A 20,480-nucleotide genomic window follows, 5' to 3' on the forward strand; every position below is an offset into this window, starting at 1 on the left:
TGACATCTGTTGCTTGGCAGAATTTTTGTTTTATATAAAAGAAAACTTCTGTATCTTGTGGATAGAAATTTAATGCTTTTCCCCCTTGCAACTCATGCTTGTTTCCTCCATGTCCACATACCACATTGTTTTTTGCTTTTGAAACTTTCTCTTTTTTGAGATTTCACCATCAATATGGAATCATTAGAATACATGTACATAGTAAAATATCTATATGTACATTACATAAATTCATGTTACATAAATTTATACATACATAGTAAAATACATGTACATTAATTAATTCACAAGTGTAGCATTTTAGTGGCATAGTAGTTAATACCTAGGTATTAATACCTAGTGTACAGTTTAGCCATTTAGTAATCTTAAGCTTTTAAGTATTATTATTATACATTTTCTGTTTTCTATTTTAGTTTGTTTTCTATTTTAGTTTGTTCTTGTTTTAAATTGTGTAACCCACTTAGACATATTTCTTTTACCTTATGAGTTTGGTAACTCCTTACAAAACTCTAAAAATTGAAAGTAAATATATATCTAAATCTCCATCCCACATAAGAGTAATATCACCACTAGCATTTCTTATACATTTACCTATTAAATAACCAAAGAGAAATTATACATCCTCATTTAGTCCTTCTTCAATAATGAATAATTTCCTGAAGATCTTCAGATATATACCATTCCTGTCACACAACCAATTTTCAGTTCCATATTTAAACAAAACATTTACTTTCTACATACATCTTTTGAATAGGGTAACTATAACAATGTGTTTCCATTGCCAAGTACATTATCAGGTTAAATAAGTCGCACAGCCACTCTATAAGCAAATCACAATAAAGAAACTTTTTTTTCTAGTTCCACCATCTACATCTGCAGCCTTGCTATTTTTCTGCAGTTGCGACATTTATATTCTCTTCTTCATCAATAGTTTCAATTCCAGTATTCAACATACTTCCATTATAATACAAGTCTCTTAAATAGTCCTGCTGACATTTCTTTATCCGAGTTTTATCCCAAATTATATAATTGGGGTTTTTTTTCATTCCATTCACTGTCCTGGGACTCGTTGTTTAGCCCTCTTCACACATATTCAGAACCATGTTTATTTCTTACAATATCATTCTGTATCTTTTTCTTTTAATCTTAGCCATTTCCTCTTTCACTATTCTTTGCATTTTTTTTTCTTTTTCTCAGGCTATACATTATCCAATGCATTTCATTATGTTTTGTGTGCATTTTTTTCTAAGCCACTAATCATCCTTTTTCACACATCAGATGTGTATAACTCCACATACTTCTGTGGTTGTGGCATCAGCAAGAACTTGTTACTTTTATTCAAATTACAAAAGCAGTGTTACACTCTCCTTCTGTATGTGTGTGTGAGAGAGAGAGAGAGACAGACAGACAGACAGACTTGGGGTAGAAATTGTAATAAATGACACGATGTTGGTGCTGTTTCAATCAATGTTATCCCCCAACTAGACAGGAAGTTGAGTAGTGGCAACTAGACTTCTTTTCTTTGAAGTGTTTCACTGCTTATCCAAGTAGCATCTTCAGTCTGAGAAAATTGGCTAGGAGACCCCATATATGTCCTCCGAGGTGATTTCATTTCTCACCTAATCTGAATAGACTCGTTAGGTGATAAGCAGAGAGTCATTAAGGTATCCTTGCTCCAAATCCTTCTCTTAGTTGGGTTGTTAAGTGTGAACCTGTGAAATGGACTTGATTTTCCTGAAAGAGTAGCATTAAAAAATGGGGAACAGGTTGGGTCTAAGGTATGCAACTATTGAGGGAAGATGTTCATTTTAGCATAAATGGATTCCTTCACTCCTCTTCAAAACATCTATCTTCTTTGTCCAAAATGGTGAAAATTATGGTCCTCAAAAGAGTGTTCTTTTTCTTTCAAGTGAAGCTGATGATTTTGATACTGAGACGTTGCTTTGCTTCCTCTTATGTAAAGGCTGCTTGGCTTCAGAGGTGGTATTCAGCAGCTTCTGACCAGTTCTGGACAACCGGTAGCGGAAATTTTGAGTAGTTCAGAATACCACCTCTGATTGGCCCTACCCCCACCTTTTTTCTTCCTCCCGAGTCCCAGCTGATCGGCTGGGTCTTCTTTTGTTGCCCTGCACACGAGTTGGAAAGCAGGTTAGTGGGGTGGAGAAAGAATGGGGATTTTACAGTACCTTTCCCCTGGAGTGGGGTGGGAATGGAGATTTTGTAGTATCCTTCCCCTGCCACACCCACCAAGCCACACCCACAGAACCGGTAGTAAAAAAATTTGAATCCCATCGCTGCTTGGCTTCTCCAGTGTAGGGTTCTAAACACACCTTACCTCACAATAAACTACATTATACATTGTATAAACTACATCATGTTTCTTATGTTTTGGTGTAGAATCTTTAGCAAGGAGAAGCCTCTGTTTTATTGGGGTCTAGGACAACTTGCCAGGGCCATCTCACCCCACCCAACTAGCCACAGGACAACTCTCTGTGGCCAACTAGCTGTGGGATAACCCGCCATGGACAATTCCATGTGGGATAACTCAACATGATAAAATGTTATCTACCACTATTCTTCGACATTATTTCCATTGAATAAAATGGAAATAATGTCAAAGAAATAGTGGCTGATAACATTTATCACATTGAGCTAACCTGCAAAGAATTGTCTGTGGTGAGTTGTCCCATGGTGAGTTGGCTACGGTAAGATGATCATGGCGAATTGAGAAACATGTATGATAGAAAACCTAATATCTAGATTCTAGAACATGTATTGCAAGCTACTCCCATGATGAACTTGTCAGTCTGTGAGCAAGTTCTTTGAGGTGATGCCATGTAATTACATATATATCTTCCAGTGTATATCTTAAAATATTTGTGAGGAAATTTCTTATGAGGGTGACTAATACCACTGGCTTAGGTAGGGAAAATGCAGATGGAGAGTTTGCAAGCTTTCCCATGGATGCCTGCCAGTGCACCTGAATAATCTCAACCTAAAAACTCCCATCAGTTGAGAAACAAGGCAACTAATGAGCTGATATCACCCACAGTGTTTAATTGAAGGATGTCCATACAGATGTTAGCAAATACCGAACTACTGAATATGGAGCTACCTGAATGTAGATTTGAATGAACGGGAGACTTACTTTAAAATAAATTTGTCTGAGGTTTTGCCTTGCTTTGTTTGCAGAGGTTTTTTTAATCAGTCGTTTCTATTTTTTTAACCCAGGATTTTATGTTATGTTTCATAATACCCATTTAATACCCTAACATACCAGTGTCATATACATTCAGTTACATCTGAGCTGCCTACCTGCTAAAACTGCTAATTGTGCTTGATGAAAAGGCCATCATGAACAAGGGCATGATATCTTGAAAGGAGAGAATAAAATATGATAGTCTAAACATTAAAGTATTAAAGGGCAGTGGTGGAATATTCCCATCTGATCTGTTAATTTCAGATCATTGGGTGAAGATAAGAAACCACAGAGCAGGTTGAGACCTGTATATCTAAATCACTATCTCTTTCTGTATTTGTACTTGGACACCATTGCATGATAGCCAAGCTGCTACCCTACAGATATTTTGAACTTCATCTCCCAGGATCCCTTCCCCAATTGGCTGGGGCTGGTAGAATTAAAATCCAAAACAGTATAGGCAGCAGCTGGCCTGACTCTACACTACAGCCATTACAAGAGGCTATGGAATGTGGATGGAATGTGAATCTATATAGAATACCGGTGTCAAACTCACTGCGTCATGTTGCCGTCATGTGACATTCCGTGACATTTTTCCCCTTCATGGAGCTGGGAGTGGCCTGCGCATGACGCATCCCGCCCATGGGCCACCAGTTTGACACCCCTGATATAGAATGAGACCCCAAAGCAGCACTTTCCATTGGTAGAGTACAGATTAAAACTCCAGGCCTTCATGTTCAGGCAACGCTGTTTATTACATTTTCTCTTCGATCTGCTGAATATTGATTAGTGTTAAAGTGTTTAATTATTTGATTGTTTTCATTGTTAGCCTTATTGTATCTTTCCCAACCAGATGCCATCGGAATGTGCTGAACTCTTAACTCATGACTTTAAACTAAGTCGTTTCACTTGCTATTGGGTTTTATTTTAGAACTCACCAGTAAGGCCCAGTTTTTTAAAAAAAAAAATCAATTTAGTTTTTAACTAAAGCAAAATGTCAGAGAAATGTCATCCAAGTTCTGCTACTCTGCGTTTGTGACCTTTCCAGGACCAAGAGGCCCTTGAGACTGTGGCTCATGCCCTTGTTACTACCTTCTCATTAAACTACTGCAGTACTTGGGAACATCCTTTAAAAATAACCCAAAAGTAGCAGCTAGCATGAAAGATGGTTGCTTATCTGTGGACAAGTGCCAACCTATTTACCATAATAACACCTTCACTGTAGGAGCTGAACGAGTTGCCAGCAAAGTTCCAGGCTAAGTTCAAGTTGCTGGTTTTTACCCACACAACTAAGACAGTATTGCTTGGATCTTCACTACCTTTTCAACTATCTGCTTGCACAAGGGAGTCTTTGTGGGTCGTCACTTCCGGAGAGAGGGAGCTGGGTGCCTGGAGAATGACACTTTCCCAAAGCCCCTCCCTGCCAATATATAGGAAGGCTGTCAAAATAGTATTCTTTGGGGAAGAAAGTTGAGTAGTGAATTTCAATATTTTATTGATTATTGTGTTTACATAGTTAGCTGAATGTCTATGGCACGGGTGTCAAACTCGAGGTGTCACATTGCTATCACGTGATGTTTCTTTTTTTCCCTTTGCAGAGCTGGGGTGGGCGTGGCCTGCGTGTGACGCATCCGGCCTGGGCCACCAGTTTGATACCCCTGGTCGATGGAGATTCTCAATCATCCATAGGTCGTGGTTGTCCCAAAGGGGCTTTTTCCAAAAAGCAACTCGACTTTCTTGGGTTCTTTTTTTTTTTTTTTTTCCTTTGAAAACATTTTACTTCTCATCCAAGAAGCTTCTTTGGGGAACTGAAGAAGCTTCTTGGATGAGTAGTGAAACGTTTTCAAAAGAAAAGAAAAAAACAAGTCCAAGTTGCCTTTTGGAAGAAGCACTTTTGAGACATACAATTGGCTATTTAGAAACAAGTGAGGCATATTCATGATGGCAAATAAGCAATTGGGAGGGCACTACTTTGGGGGATATTGCTCCTGACAATATGTGGAATTTTTTTTTGTCTCTCATTATTATCTCCACTGCTGAGATTAATGTATCTATTCTTCTCAGGACACCGGTACTATTGAATCTAGTTCTTTGACAGTCCTCAAATCACTACACAACTCAAATCACTACACAATAGTTTTTCTGGGTTTCCTAAACTGACCTTTGGAAATTATTTTGGGACAAAAGATTCTCCATTTTTTAAAAATGTGTCTTTAAGGATGCCTTCTTCCTTAGAGATATATAGTTACCAGTTGCACACAAAAAAAGCACCCTGCCTTATTGAAAAGGTTTGTGAGCTTAATAGCCACTAGAATAATAAATGCAAAGGGCTGTTAAATGAGCAATGTACTCTACGTGGCTGGAATTAAAGAGCAAGACGAATGGAGCCAGGATGTCATATGATCAAAGAGAATACATTGAATTGCTTATACTTGTCCTTTAAGATAAAATGAGTACTCCAGTGCAATTTTGAAGTGGGTATGTAGAATGAATTCCTACTGGACCAAACAAGAAATGATGAGTGATGAATTCAGCAACAAGGAAAAGCAGCTATATTTTTAAGTAATACTACGTGGGGATTTTCTTGTGCCATTTCCCCAAATCATTTGAGTGGAAATACTGGATTAGCTAACCTGGTGTCAGGTCTATTAGATAAACTCTCCAACTGTTCCTGACTGAAGTATGTAGAGATGGGAGCGAAAGCAGGTGGTTTTTATTTAAGATTTTGTGTAATGTCTCACTCTCAAGTTTTTAAATAAAAGCATGATTTAACAGTAAGGGGATAACAAGCAAAAGTTTCACAGTTTTATCTTTTCACAGGCAGTTTCATCCCAATAGGAAATGCTTTCAGCCAAACACCATCAGCCGGACTACACTTGGTAAGTAGAAGAATTGTACCTCCTTTCTGCAGAAAAAATATATATATTAAACTTTACAAAAATAATCTTCAAAGATTACCACTGAACAAAAGCTTTCTTCCACTTGCCTTCAATTACAAAGACTTCATTCCAGAAAAGCTGTCTGCTTTCCATAATAACAAAACCAAAGAATGAACAATACAATATTCTCTTTCTCTGTAATTCATTTTAATTAGATAAACAGTGATGGCAAATTCTCCATCTTTATTTTAAAACGAAATACAGACTTGTGAAGAATAGGTCAAAAAGGGAAAAAATTAAGTGGCATATTAACTGCAGTTTGAGATGAGAAGATAATTTAATTTTTGCTAATTTATTAACTTAAGCCCAGATGCTTTTGTTGTTGTTAGTGTTTGGAGAAATCATAAGGAGACTGATTAAAAAAGAGAGAAACATTCATTTATTATATGCAACAGATTATTAGGTTGTGTTCAAATTTTTAGGTTTCCTTTGTTGGATTTTCTCACCTGAAAAGCAAAGAAAATGTGGAAGTTCTTTGAAAATGCTTATCTCCCATTGCATACTATTGCCAAGACTCATTCAAACTTGCAAAAAATACTTTAATTTCTTATGGACTGAACATTTGTAGCAATCTTGAATAATCATAGAAAGAAGTCTGATTGGAAGAAGTGTGAGAGCTGTCTCCCTGATCTCTCAGTTTTTCTTATATTGCCATTTCCTATTTTACAGCCTCTGTCTCCTAAGGCTTGATTTGAGATTTTTAAAAGTAGCAGGTTGAAACTACAACTTGAGTTCTCTCTGGAAGTTTTTGTTAAATAGCTAGTCTTTCAGTATAGATAGGTAGGGTGTAAAAAAGATGGTTGTCGTAAGCATGATACACAAACATACTAGTAGTTTAAAAGTGGGTTGAGCATTAAAGATAAAAAGGAGAATGGAAAAGAAGAAAATTTAAAAATTAATTTTTAAAGAAGTATCTGTCAGTGGTTTAAACCTGGCTTCTCTAGAAGGGAGCTTAATAAAAGAGATGTAAGTGGCAAATGGTAAAAAAAAAAAAAAAAAACCATAACAACCGATCCAGCAGGAAGAAAAAAACGAATTTGTAAATAAACATAGCTATTCCAATTTTTGGCATTGGGGGAGGGGTGTTATGAAAACAAAAGATTGCAGTTGCAGCAGTTTGACCAAAGCCCTACTTGGATATTAAATAATTTAAATTGATTTACAACTTAGAGCACTTTATAAAACTTGTTTGATTGTCTTTTCAAGTGGGGCAGCCTTATAAATCTCTAAAATTAATTAATTAAGTCTCCCCTGGATGTTGGCTACCATATAGTATTCCTTTGCAAACCAGAAATTCCATAGATACTATGTGATAGTTCATTTTCTTGTATATCTCTGTTTATCCTCGACTTTATCCTTCACATAATTCTTTGTATAAATAAATGATTGTAGCTGAAAATCAGTATATACATATGCAATGTTTAATTGACTTTCCGGAATCCTGGATTAAAGTATGTTTAGATTTATAAACTGGGGGGGGGGGGGGTTGGGGTGAAAATGGGATGAAATTGTTCTGTATCGAACTACAGTGGTCCACAAAACTGTATAGCAACAGTTCTCATACATCAGTGCAGAAATCCATTATGCTATTTATTACTTTTTTCTTTTTAATTGAAGTGGTCTGATTTTTCTTCTAATAGTATGCAAATTAACATCTTTTAAAGTCAAAAGGATGTTTTCTGATTAAAGAAAAACGGATTGAAATAGTTGTGCAGCCTGACTTATTTTAGCTGTTGAATTATTTAATCTGCTTTTCGATTCATCTTTTTTCAAAATGAAATTCCTATAAGCTTTGTTACAGCAGCTGTGTTTGCATTTCATGTATGTATGTTTGTACATTACAGATTTCAATAAAGTACAGTCTGGCACAGTTTTTCCTCTAGGTAGATTATAGATTCCGATGCTCATTAAATCTTTGAAAGACTATAATCAAATAAGGATCACAGTTTTCTGAAAACTCAGGAAAGCAGCAGTAGTACCTCTTATAGTAATTTAATGATTCACATTATAGACCAGAGTTTTGTTATTCCTTAACATTTGAATTACCACCACTTTTTTTCTTTTCTGTTTCAAATATAAACAGAACGTTTCAGTATAAATTGAGAGTATTGATAAGGCTTCTGATTCTGTAAAGAGCTTTCATCCTCCTGCTGTCGTTTATGCTTCCCATACTGGTTCAGAATATATCAAGGATCCTTTTTTATTTTTTTTATCCCACCTTTATTATTTTTATAAATTACTCAAGACAACAAACATACTTAGTATTTCTTCCTCCTTCAACCCTGTGAAGTGGGTTAATGTGAGAGAGAATGACAGGTCCAAAGTCATCCAGCCAACGTTTCATACCTAAGGCAGGACTAGAACTCACATTCTCCGGTTTCTAGTCTGATGCCTTAGCCACTAGATCAAACTGGTTTTAAATTTCCCCTCCAAACTTTTAGAATAGGGGCAATGGCAGAGGCAAGGGACAATCAGTGGTGGGTGCATTTCTCCACCTTTAAAAGCAGGACTATTCCGAGCAGAAGAGTATTTAGGAAATGCCACATTCCACAGTATTTTGCATCAAATCTCTTTTTCTCATAACTTGGATCTTTTTTTCACTGCACTGTTCAACATGAAACATGACGTTAATCAATTTAGCTGACTCTCATGTCAAGTTATTTTATTAACTGCAGAAGTTATAATGAGTATGTTCATATGACAAGCTAAGCCATATTGAGAACTAATCATGGTAACCCTCTTATCCATCACTTTGGAACCAAATGGCATGGTATACTGTGGTTTGCTGGTTTATCCACAGTGTAGCTGTTACTCCAAACAGTTCAGTTTGCTGAGCAACAGGGAAGCTGAAGACATAGATAACTATTAAGCCTTTCTTTGTCAGGATTATATCCTAAGGCAGGGGTGTCAAACTCAAGTCATCACGGAGGTGTCACGCGACGTATCGGGACTTTCCCCCCACTTTGCTAAACCGGGTATGGGCGTGGCCACGTGACGCATCTGGCCTGCAGGCTGCGAATTTGATAGCCCTGTCCTAAGGAGTAAAAGACTAGGAGCCTTAGATAAATATAAGCACTTTTAGGTATATTAACTGATGCCATTTTATACTCTTGAAGCAAAGAGACTTGGAGTGGTCAATAATGACTACTCCCAATAACTGGGCAGCTTTGAGTTCCTTTAGGATCACCTGGTGAGTTATTTACGTGTAGTTCTCACCAGACTGCATGTTGTACAAACACATTCAATAATAAACATAGGTGGAATTACACATTAGTACCTCAGATTGAGTTCAGCCCTTCCTTGCCCCAATAATGTTTTATTCAGTTTAGTAAATGCCTTCAAGAAAGGAGAAGAAACAATTTAATATTAGCAATTACATCTAGCTCCATCTAGACCTTCAGGCACACTTTTTGCCATCTCCAAATCAGAAAAAAACAACAAACTTATTTTAGAATACATTCAAAACTTAAAAGATTGCAATTTTTTTGTATTTTTAAACTCAATCAGGATAATAAAGGAAAAGAAATAAAAGATGGGAATAGCTGATTTTGAAGTGTTTGAATTTTTTTTATACTGAAGTTAAATATCTTCCCTTGAATTTTCTCCCTTTAATTGCCAAATAATTTACCTTTTCATCACATTATACGTGTAGTGATATGCACAGTCTTATGGACTTGTACATTAGTGGTAAAATTAACACATCAAAATGATATAATGAGATATATATGAGAAGCAAGTAACACTTATAACAAACAGTGTGGGGTAAAGCAACAAAATACCAGCATGTATGTAAGAACAATTACCAAGAAGGAATTTGCAAAAGAAAAGCAAAACCTAGGAATTTGTACAACATATCTTAAAACTTGCTTTAACAATTGGCTGATGTAAAGATTGGGAAATAAAAATCAATTACCTATCATGATATCTATTACAATAGAAACTTTTGTGCAGCAAAATACATGTTAGCATCTCAATGAAAACAATGCTGAAATATCTTTTTGTTTTTTTGTTTTACATTTAAGTGTAGATCCAAGATTCCCCCCCCCCAAATAAATCTTCCAGATGTTTTGCAGTTCAGTTCTAGTAATTCCCAACTGAAGTAAATGTTGATTTGAATCTGAGTATCATCTACTAAAACTCTTTTTGTTCGGAATAATTTCTTATTTCCATCCTCCAAAATCTAGCAAATTGCTATTTTTGCAGTGCGTGACATTTTCATAGCAAATTTCTCCCCAAAGCCATAAGAAAGTGTTTTTTATTGATTTCTGCAGGCTCAAATTTTAAGGGCTTCCCTTGCATAAAACCACAAAATGTGAAAATGGCATGCACCAGCCTGCTGCATCCATTCAAATTGGATTGTTGTTTTCATCCAATTCCAACAAAAGTAACTTTAAAAATATAGAGATGTTATAACTATTTGTTCATTTCCTTTTCCTATGGAGAACAGATCTCCTGCCATTTGGTGATGGTGGATGGGGCTTGTGAGCATTGAAGTCCAGAGGGCTACAGGTTGCCCATCCCTGTACTTTGGACAAAATGTATGGAAGATTCAATGTGTGGAGCAAAGCTTCACATGAGATCGAAGATGGAATTCTGCTCAATATAACTTAAGATAACACATATTCACAATGGCATGCAAACCTGTGCATCTCTTTTATATCCTCCAATGCAAGATTGTGTCTGAGATTTGAGGCAGATTTTAATCCATTACAAAGGAGTCCATACTTCTTTCTGAGTACAATGTTGGGCAGAAAAGCACATATTCCTTTAAGAGGAAGCTCTTTGGAGCCACATTTTAATAACCCTTTAACTTAACACAACATCTGGGTGCATTCAAAATATCCCAAGGCATGCTGAAGCTTTAAATCTGTTATTTCCTAAAGCTTACCTCAGCTCATGGTTGTTTGATGGAGCTTTTTGGAGGGCTCATAACTATCATCTTTTTGAAAGAATTATAATGAGAATAGCAGAAATAATTATCAGATTGACTCATCCCAGAGTAACAAGAGTCACTCCTTCCCTTTGGGTTAAATTCACTGCCTCTGCAATGTTGCCGTTCTGCAAATATTTGTATTATGGAAAAAGCAAAGAAGAGGCTCTAAATTTTCTTGTCATGGCGGCTTTGAGATGATAATGTGGTAAATTAGATGGTTCTGTGGTCTAGGGCTGTTGTAGATGTATTTGTGACAAATCTGTATGTTTACACCCAGAACCAGTTTTTGTTTAGAAATGAAGGAGTAGTAGTCGTAGAGCAACATTGTGTAACATTTTCCTATTGTTTCCAATACAAGAACTAGCTAAGGGTGTTTTAAACAAAATGTTTTTCAAACAACAGTCAAAACAATAAAAAGGGAGAATAAATGGCTGAAAGGAAAACAAGAAATACTAAATCAACCAAACAAACACATAGTGTTCTAGTCTAATATCTGGAGAATGAATTGGGTCTTTGAGACTCATCTAAAAGAGGGCAGGATCTGGGCTATTCTGGTCTCTGGGGGGATGCAATATCACCGGGCGGATGCCATGTCAGAAAAAGCACATCTCCTGGATCCATCAGATGGCATTCCTTGATAGATGGTATCTGAAGCATGCCGATTCTGTCAAATCAGGGGAAAGATGGTTCCTTAAATAACGGTCTTGTGCCATGAAAAGCTTTATATATTGCAATCATTAAATGATTTGGTGGAAAGTTACTGTAAATAGGATGCTGCTAATACTCTTGATCCCATTTACGTGCATATGTTATCTAAATTAAAATATGATCTTTTAGTAATTTGTCAATATTAAATAATTTTTTGTAGAACACTAATTTTACAGCTTCATCATATGCCAGAGGAGATGCTAATTCAATCTCTGCCCAGGAAACAGTAAGTGCTTTATCTCTTTATCGCATTGTACAATATATCAATTTTTCAATTGTTGAGCTTGTACACATTAATTAATTCTCCTAAATTGCTTTTAGATATATATTGGCCCAGATCAGTCCAAACCAAGACGATATATTCCTTTACTTATTTTAGGCCATTATACTGTTGATTATTTTGTCAACACAAAGAAGCAACTGTCAGTTTTTAAAAACTTTAGCCAAGTGACAAGCACATCCTGTACCTTGTAGTGAACATCTATGGAAGCATACTAATGTTTATTGTTATATCACCAAATAGTTTTTAACATTTTAAAAGAAGATTTATCTGATTATATTAAATTGTATAATTGTGCTATAAAAATAGTGATCCACATTTCCAAATTGATTGTATTGGCTGATGTCCAAAATGTGCATTCTTAAATGAAAGAAGCATGCTAATGAAAAACTTGTTCCTGAATGGAACAAAAATATTTGACATTTATACATTAGAAATAATGGGAATTTTTTTTTATTATTATTCAGCAGTTCGTAAAAAGAGTTCACAGTATTTTTTCTAAAGGCTGGTGCTCTTATTTTATATAAATAATTGAGAATAAGTGTCTAATCATGGATAATGTCTTGTAAGCTCTGATGGGTGGAGACTAAGCTGTGTAGGTTGCCTTATTGAATAACTTGTTGGAATAGCTATTCATTTTTGTTTCAAGCTCTTTGTTAGATTTTCTGAGCACTTAATCTTTAAATGAATGCAAGTTTGCAGAGATGTGGTAACTGCATATCTCTGCATAAGGAATAACTCTAATGATTTGTGTACAAGCTGGTCCACTGGAGATCTTACAGTGAGTTTTATAGAGTGACGGGTTGCTTGTTTGTTTTAGTTGCTTCTCAGACAGGTGTGACTTGCTGGGTGTGAGTTAATAAGGAAATCAACCATATACATTATGGTTTAAGATTGTATCTACCTTTTGGAAAAAAAATAAAACTTTAATCAGTGCTTGTTTAAATTGAGCTAAAATACCTGAAAGGCACTAAGAGATGCAACTATTCAGGAATATATGTACAATATTTGCAATTGCTTTAAATAATTATAATCAATTTCTGAAGTAACAAGTGTGCTTTGTAAGTAAACTATATATGGTATTACATTAAAAATAAATCATATAATACTTATTTTGTTAAAAATAATTTTTCTGAATTATTTACACTTACGATAGAAGAGAATATATGATGCTCAGAGTTGAACTGTGGAGTCCTTGGTGCTCTCTTGAGATTGGTGGCTTGCTTGCTTGTTTAAGTACCCACCTAGGTAACTTCATCATCACTGATAACATTACCTAGTCTGGTAATGGAATATCTAGATGCAAGCAAACAAATAAGCTCATAGAGCACCAAAGATTTATCCATTTAAAGTTAATTAGGATCAATTGTTTATTGTTTTTTTACCAATAATTCATGGCATCTTAGATATTGAATGTATTTAAAAATCAGTTCATGTTCTGGTCATTTAGCATAAATGTAGAATGGACACTTGAGTCCCTGGTCGTCTCTCTTATTAGAAGGTTGAGGACTAATCAGAAAGTTGAAGAATACCATTTAATAATAAACATTATTATGACTTGGCCGAATAAGAATCCAATGCTTTGAAGCATGCTTTCGTTTTGAAATAGAAGAGACTGTAATTGTCTCTCCACTCACTGCGTAGACTGCTTTCCTTCAGCAAGCCAGTGGGCAGCACCAGAAATCAGTACTGGGCACGAGAGAGAGCAGAAAGGACCCAAAGTGTATTTCAGGAAACTTTACCTGCTCTTTCAGTTGTTTTTTTTAGCAGATGAGGAGCCCAAACATAATGTTCCCATCCTAAGCATATCTTCTGCAAAGGAACTCTGTTCACTTGAATGGGATGAAGCAGTATTTCACCCTTCTTTTAACTCTTCATAATTTATCTATGAAAACAATGGGAAGGGGGTGATAAATTATTGCCAGGGAGAAATGACAGGTAGGTTCTGCAGTAGACTACACAGTGCAGAATAGATCCTCCTAAAATAGTAAGAGTATTGGAAGGCCAATAGTGTAAAATAAAAAGATCCATTGTATAGAAAATTATCTATTGTACAGGCACATTCAAAATGAATTGAGGCAGAAATTCATTACAGCTCAGCAGTCCATGAATTTCATGATATTCTCTTGCCAGTATGTTCTTTCATTGTGCACTTCCATAACAGCCAGCTCACAAATAAAGCAGGTTCTGAAAGGACTGTTAACAATTCTAAGAAACAAAATCTATCAAACTTTATTTGCTTATAAAACTAACAGCTGCTGCAGTTTCAGAGAGGTTTTTTTCCTTTTCATGAAAGCTAATCTTTCTGCCTTTAATGTTCTTAACTCTTTCTAGAATCCCACAACCCCTTTATCTGACTTCTCCTGCTGCGTTCCGTTCCCACCAGCCCTAAAACCTGAGACAGACTGAGTTTTTGCCCAAATCTCACTTGGGTTGCAGCAACTTCTCTATAAGAGGAAATGAATGTTGCCCTGTGGTAGAGTTGTGATAAAGCTGTGGTGGTGTTATCTCTCTTTTAGGTAGTGGCTCTTTATGACTACACAGCACATCGATCAGATGAGTTAACCATCCACTGCAATGACATTATCCAAGTGTTGTACAAAGATAATGATAACTGGTGGTTTGGCAGTCTGGCGAATGGACAGCAAGGCTATTTTCCAGCCAATTATGTGGTTGGAGAAAGTATGTATCATGATTTTGCCTAGTATGTGATACCTGTGGGGGATTAAATCAAGTATCTGAAATCTGCTATACTGTGACTTAATGTATTGCAATACATGTTACATATCAAAACCAAAGTAGAACTAAATGTGTCAATATGAAAATAAGATATATTGATCAAGAAACAAGAATACTCTGTTCTTTCTAATCGAATGTACCCCTATGAGTATTGGTTTTGTCTAAAACCTGAAGACAGCATATATAATATGCTTGTTTAAAAAAGAATCAGAGATCTCAAGCACCTTCAGAAGAGAGATTCATCTTTTTTCTCCTTCTATAACAGAAAATAATACGACTCAGGGCCCTGTGTGATACTCTGAAAACTACTTACTTTGATGTGTAGTTGCTATCTTAAAACCAAAGCAACCATATTTTTTCTTGTGCTGATTTATGTTAATTATATCAATAGTTTAATTATATAAATATTTTATATGATAAATTTAATTTAAGCAATTTTATATGTATTTTCATTGGTTGCATAATTTATTGTCTTTCTTCATAGTGGGAAGGAACAAAGGCAATGCAGAAAACAGCACAGCAAATGTCTCAGACCACAAAAACTGGCTTCTTAATCTCTACAATATTAGAACATTTTATTTTTAACCAAATGTGAGCAAGCCAGTTGATCACAAGTGCAGACAGCAATCTGTCTCTCTACAGTCTTCAGTCTGTCCATGTCTTCCCTTGCAGAAGCCTTGTATCATTGAGAATTGTGCCCACTGATGTTAGAATTAATTTCCACAGCAGAGGGCACCCTATGCAAAAGTCCACCTATGAAATATCCGTTTATAAATTTGTAGTAAGTTTCAGTCATAAACATCAGTTTTTCAAATATCTCATATGGAAAATTTCAACAGAAGGATGCTAATATATAGCTCAAAACCTATAATAAGTCCACAACTAGGAGCCAAGGCATTTTCACCATATTTTGCAGTTTGCCTTTCAAGTATTTCAGTAGTGATCCTGAGTTCTGTATAGAGATAGTGAATATTTTGTATATCATCTATACATATACACAGCCATCCAACATATCTATTGGAGTATCAAATAAATAAATAGTTGAGTTATTGATAAAGGTATATTAAATTACACATTTAAAAATATTCTGAAATAGAAAGTGGAGGAACTAATTTGAAAATGTTATAGTTCAGATAAATAACCACTTGTATTAAATGAGTTATGGTTCCTTTTCAGCACAATATGAACAACAGCAATCTAAAGTATTAGCAGAAGAATCTACTCTTCCATCCAATGAATTTATAAAAGTAACATCACCAGCTGTGCCTGAGGTAACTATTTGGGAAAAAGGCATGAGCCATACCTCACAAGATGGGATTGTATTTTCCATTTCTTGTGGTAACAGGTTAATTACCAAGTGCATGTAGCGTGTTAATTTTAATGTATGGACTTGCTTGGATTCAGCCATTCTCCAGGAATACAAGCCCAGAAGTTGTTATGTTCGCAAAGTACATTCCATATATGTTGGAAAACCTTCCACATGATAGAAAGGGAAAAGTTGACATTTAACTGACTTTAATTATCATTACAAATTATATGACTTAGTTATTTCATAAACATGCCATAAAAGATAATATGAAGATTTAGAATGTTCATATGATTCGTGTTTCTTTTCTTCCTGATATTTGGCCACAATTCAGACTACTGTGCAGTTACTGTCTTCTCCCTTGTGGATTATAAGGCAGTTATTATGTGCAGCTAAAAGACCAAGGGATCATTTGGGTGGAGGGGAGTAAAAGTAACCAAATTTTCAATAGTCTTTAGACCAGGGAAAGACATAATCCTGGGTTCTTTTTTTTAAATAGATCTGTGGATTTTAATTTAAGAGGCTACTTCTATAAAATCCAAATAGCAATTCATTTTCTCTCCATTATAACTTTTTAAAAATGGCTACATTGCTTCAGCCATCGTGATTTAACATAGCAGTAATTTTAATATAGCAAACTGAGCATCAGCATACCTTTGACATTGCCAATTAGCTGGTAAGGATGAATCAAAATAGTTCTACCTATTTAAGTAATACATGATACCCCAACAGAAAGGGGCAGTTTCTGACCTACATCCCTTCTTCTGACTTAGCTTAAAAGGGAATCAGTCATCTGTTTCTTCGACTTGGACTTGGGTCTTCCTAAATGACTAGATGGTAACATTGTTGAAGTAGGGTATATTGGTTTTCATCCTGCTCAGCTGCATACATCTGTTTCCACTGATTCCAAAATCTGTGGAATGGTAAAATATATATATTCATTTTTAAAAGCTATTTTTAACCACCCTTTTCTGTGCCTATCTCTCTCTCTCCAGGTACTATAATCAGTTAAAGCACCCAAAATAAAGTGATAGTATATAGTCGCACACATAGTCTAAGTACTATAGCAGGGTTGTTGTTGTCTTTTTCATTCAATTGTGTCCTATTCTCTGCAGTTTTCTTGGCAAGATTTTTCAGGAGTTCCATGGGCTGAGAGAGAGTAATTGACCCAAGGTTGGATTTGTGACTAGGACAAGACTAGAATTCACAGTCACAGTCTCCCAGCTGGTGTCTTAACCACTACATCAACTTGCTCTGTAATAGTAGTAGTAGTGATTTAATTTTTTTATTCTAACCCCTAGATTATAATATAATGCAGTAGTAGTGGTAATAGTAAATTTATTGATTATGTACTTGTAAGTAAACAAACAAGTAACAGTTAAAAATTAAAACATCCTTTATGCTAGACAAAACTAAATTTACTGGAACGATCTCTTTAAGTAGAAATCTCAGTAATGGAAAAAAATCTCAGTAAATTAGAATAGAAAAAAGATATCTGTATTGAATTAAATTTTTTTGCATTGATTAACAGTCTCAAATGAGCCTCTTCAAAACAATACTAAAGAATTCGTGTAGTTGGTAATATCATATATTATTTGAATTCCATACTTTCAATAAAATATAGTGTTTAATTTATTGTAGTCAAACTGAATTGTTGATGTGGCCAACTATGAATATAGAAGTGAAATGTTACGGTCACAATCCATGATGCCCTCTCATATGTTAGTTTAATGGCATTTTGAAATGTGGAGGAGTTTATGAAACCTGGAGGAATTCATGAAGCAGTTAGAATATCACATGAGAAACTGCTATTTAAGAAAAACACCCAAATACAAAAGTCCCTTGGGTACACCTAAAGGAGCACACTCTGGATTGTAAATAAAGTATAAGACAAGGGTGTTTTGGAAAATTTATATTTTTATATATAGCGTGGGCAGATGTTTTGCCATTTCTTTCTGGAATCCTTTTAATGTTGCATATGATTAAAAACTTTTGTTCTAACCAGGAGATGGAGTGAATGATCTTATCTGAGAAATGCAAACTAAATGTCAAAAAATATTCATGGCAATTGTGTCTTCTATTATTCTTTTCTTGTCATTATAGGAACCAAGATCTCTTAAGCCCAACATTAGATTCATTGAACTAAACAAATAAACTAATAAAATTAAATAATTTAAAACTATTTTTTTCTTTTCTAGCTATTCAGAGAGAGCTGTTATTTTAGAGCAGGGGTGTCAAACTCAATTTCATTGATGGCCGCATCAGGGCTGTGGTTGACCTCGGGGGTGGGGGGGACATTGCCAACTGGTTGGGTGTGGCCAATTGAGTGGGCATGGCCAGCTTGATGCCACTCCCCAAATTGCTGCCATGTTTCCTCTTTACACTGGGTAGACCAGGTCAAAGCCATGCTGGACCAATGTTTCCTCTTTGCATTGGGTAGACTGAGCCGACGCAACACGGGCCAGCCCCTTACATTTTTCCAGGATGGCTCTGTGGGCTGGATCCAGCCACATTGCGGGCCAAATCCAACCCATGGGCCTTGTGTTTTAGAGTATTCATTTTCTCACCCAGACTTAGATTAATACTTTTGAGTGTGATTTTTTTTTTCTAAGCACACCTGAACATTTCAAAGAGTTTTAAAGTAGAGGACTGTTTCCTTGTTTTAAACCACATATTGTGAGAATTTCTTGGGTGACAGATCTTACATATAAAGTGAGGTATATTCTCTCCTCATTCAGGAAACCCATGAGTTTGTCATCACAACATGTGTTGACTCTATTTTCTCCCACACTCCCTTCTCTAGTGATTAAAGTTTTCCTCTTGCAGATACTAGAAGATACCAGCAAGTTGGGACACCAAAGATTTATTTCAGTGAATGACACAGACTACCTGACTGAACAGTAAGGCACCAGTGATACAACATAGATTGTTAAATTGCTTGGAAGAAGCTGAAAATCATGTTATCATTGCAGTCATCCATAAATAATGAACTAAATTGGTATAAATTATCTTGAAAAGAGTCCAGAGAATTGCTGAGGAAATATAAGACTGCAATAACTGTTTTGCGTTACAAATAGTTGTTTGTATTCCAAAGATATTACAATAAGGCACATTGTCTTATGGCACCATGATTGCTAAAAAGCCATGCTTCTGTTTTTTCCTGCCTTTTGTAGGCTCCTAATGGATCTAGCTATTTTGTTAAATGTGTTAGGTGGAAAATAGATTATGGCATGTAATTGCAAGAACCAGGCTAATATTTTATATAGGATCAATGTTATGAGTTGAAGCCAAAAGAAAGTAAAACAGGCAGGATAAGATAACCATTTGCTTTATGGAAAAGTATTGGGGAAAGTATGGTAAATGGCACTGACATACATTTCTTATTTTGTACATGTTTTAAATGCTTTCCTAGAGATATTCACTGATGCCCTGTTTTCCAAGCTTTTTTCTTTTTATCTATCATGCAATAAAGCTGGGGGGAAAGTGGCCTGCATATCATAATAGCTCTACAACCAAAGTTAAATTTTCTTATCTGTCAGTAGCCTACTGTGGGGAATTTGGCAAACAATCCAGAACTGCATATGAAAGTCCAATCTGTTTCTATCAGATGTTTTTTCAGAGAGCAGAAACTAAGAACGGGCTTCCGTTTTCTATAAAATTCATTTCAGCTTTAGGCACATGTTTTTCTGCTTTTGCCTTGGTGAGTTCTAGCATCAGAAGATCAATCTTGGTAGTAATGGGTATGAATGGAACTGGTCTGTAATTGGATAAGGAATCTAGTTAACTATTTGGGACCTTAAATCTCCAATTGCATCTATTATTCTATATTACTTACAGAATTACATGTGGACAAACACCGAAGGGCATGGATACAGAGGAACTAGAATATAAGGCAAATGATCGCATCTCATTCAATGATGTTGAGGATGAGCCTAAGAAAAACAGGAAGAAAAGAAAGAAAGGGATGGTGAAAACCACTAATAGAAAGGGAACATCTGATGATGGCTTCCAGCTGAACTATCCAGAAGCATAGAGTCCATCATGTTTGTGGCTGTGAGTTTCATGGCTTAAAAGTGTATGGAAAATAATGGAATTATTGCTTATTTTGAATATATATATATATATATATATATATATATATATATATATATATATACACACACACACACACACATACATACACATACACACATATATATACCTACACACACATATACGTACATACATACATATACGTACATACACATATATACATACATACATATATATACATACACACATACATATACGTACATACATACATACATACTAACTCTAAACCAATTTAGATTTATCATGAGGTGGGGAGGCCAAGGAACTAAGGGGAAAAATATGTT

The 20,480-nt window shown here is 35.5% G+C and overlaps 1 protein-coding gene across 4 annotated transcripts in view; it reads left to right on the plus strand.

The window, feature by feature from the left end:
* AHI1 (Abelson helper integration site 1) overlaps positions 1–20,229 on the plus strand; it is a 72,641-nt gene extending 52,412 nt beyond the window's left edge. For all 4 annotated transcript variants that reach the window (XM_087971243.1, XM_087971234.1, XM_087971226.1 and 1 more), the window contains 6 exons: positions 6,020–6,078; positions 11,940–12,005; positions 14,579–14,741; positions 15,975–16,069; positions 18,931–19,004; positions 19,942–20,229. In XM_087971243.1, coding sequence (XP_087827369.1) covers positions 6,020–6,078; positions 11,940–12,005; positions 14,579–14,741; positions 15,975–16,069; positions 18,931–19,004; positions 19,942–20,137 — 653 coding nt within the window. In that variant the 3' untranslated portion in view covers positions 20,138–20,229. The remainder of the gene's footprint in view (positions 1–6,019; positions 6,079–11,939; positions 12,006–14,578; positions 14,742–15,974; positions 16,070–18,930; positions 19,005–19,941) is intronic.
* Positions 20,230–20,480: the final 251 nt, after the last annotated feature.

This window comes from Notechis scutatus, chromosome 1 (genome assembly GCF_049901735.1).
Source record: "Notechis scutatus isolate UNSWTSFEM ecotype Mainland chromosome 1, rNotScu1.2, whole genome shotgun sequence".
In the NCBI taxonomy this organism is placed as follows: domain Eukaryota; kingdom Metazoa; phylum Chordata; class Lepidosauria; order Squamata; family Elapidae; genus Notechis; species Notechis scutatus.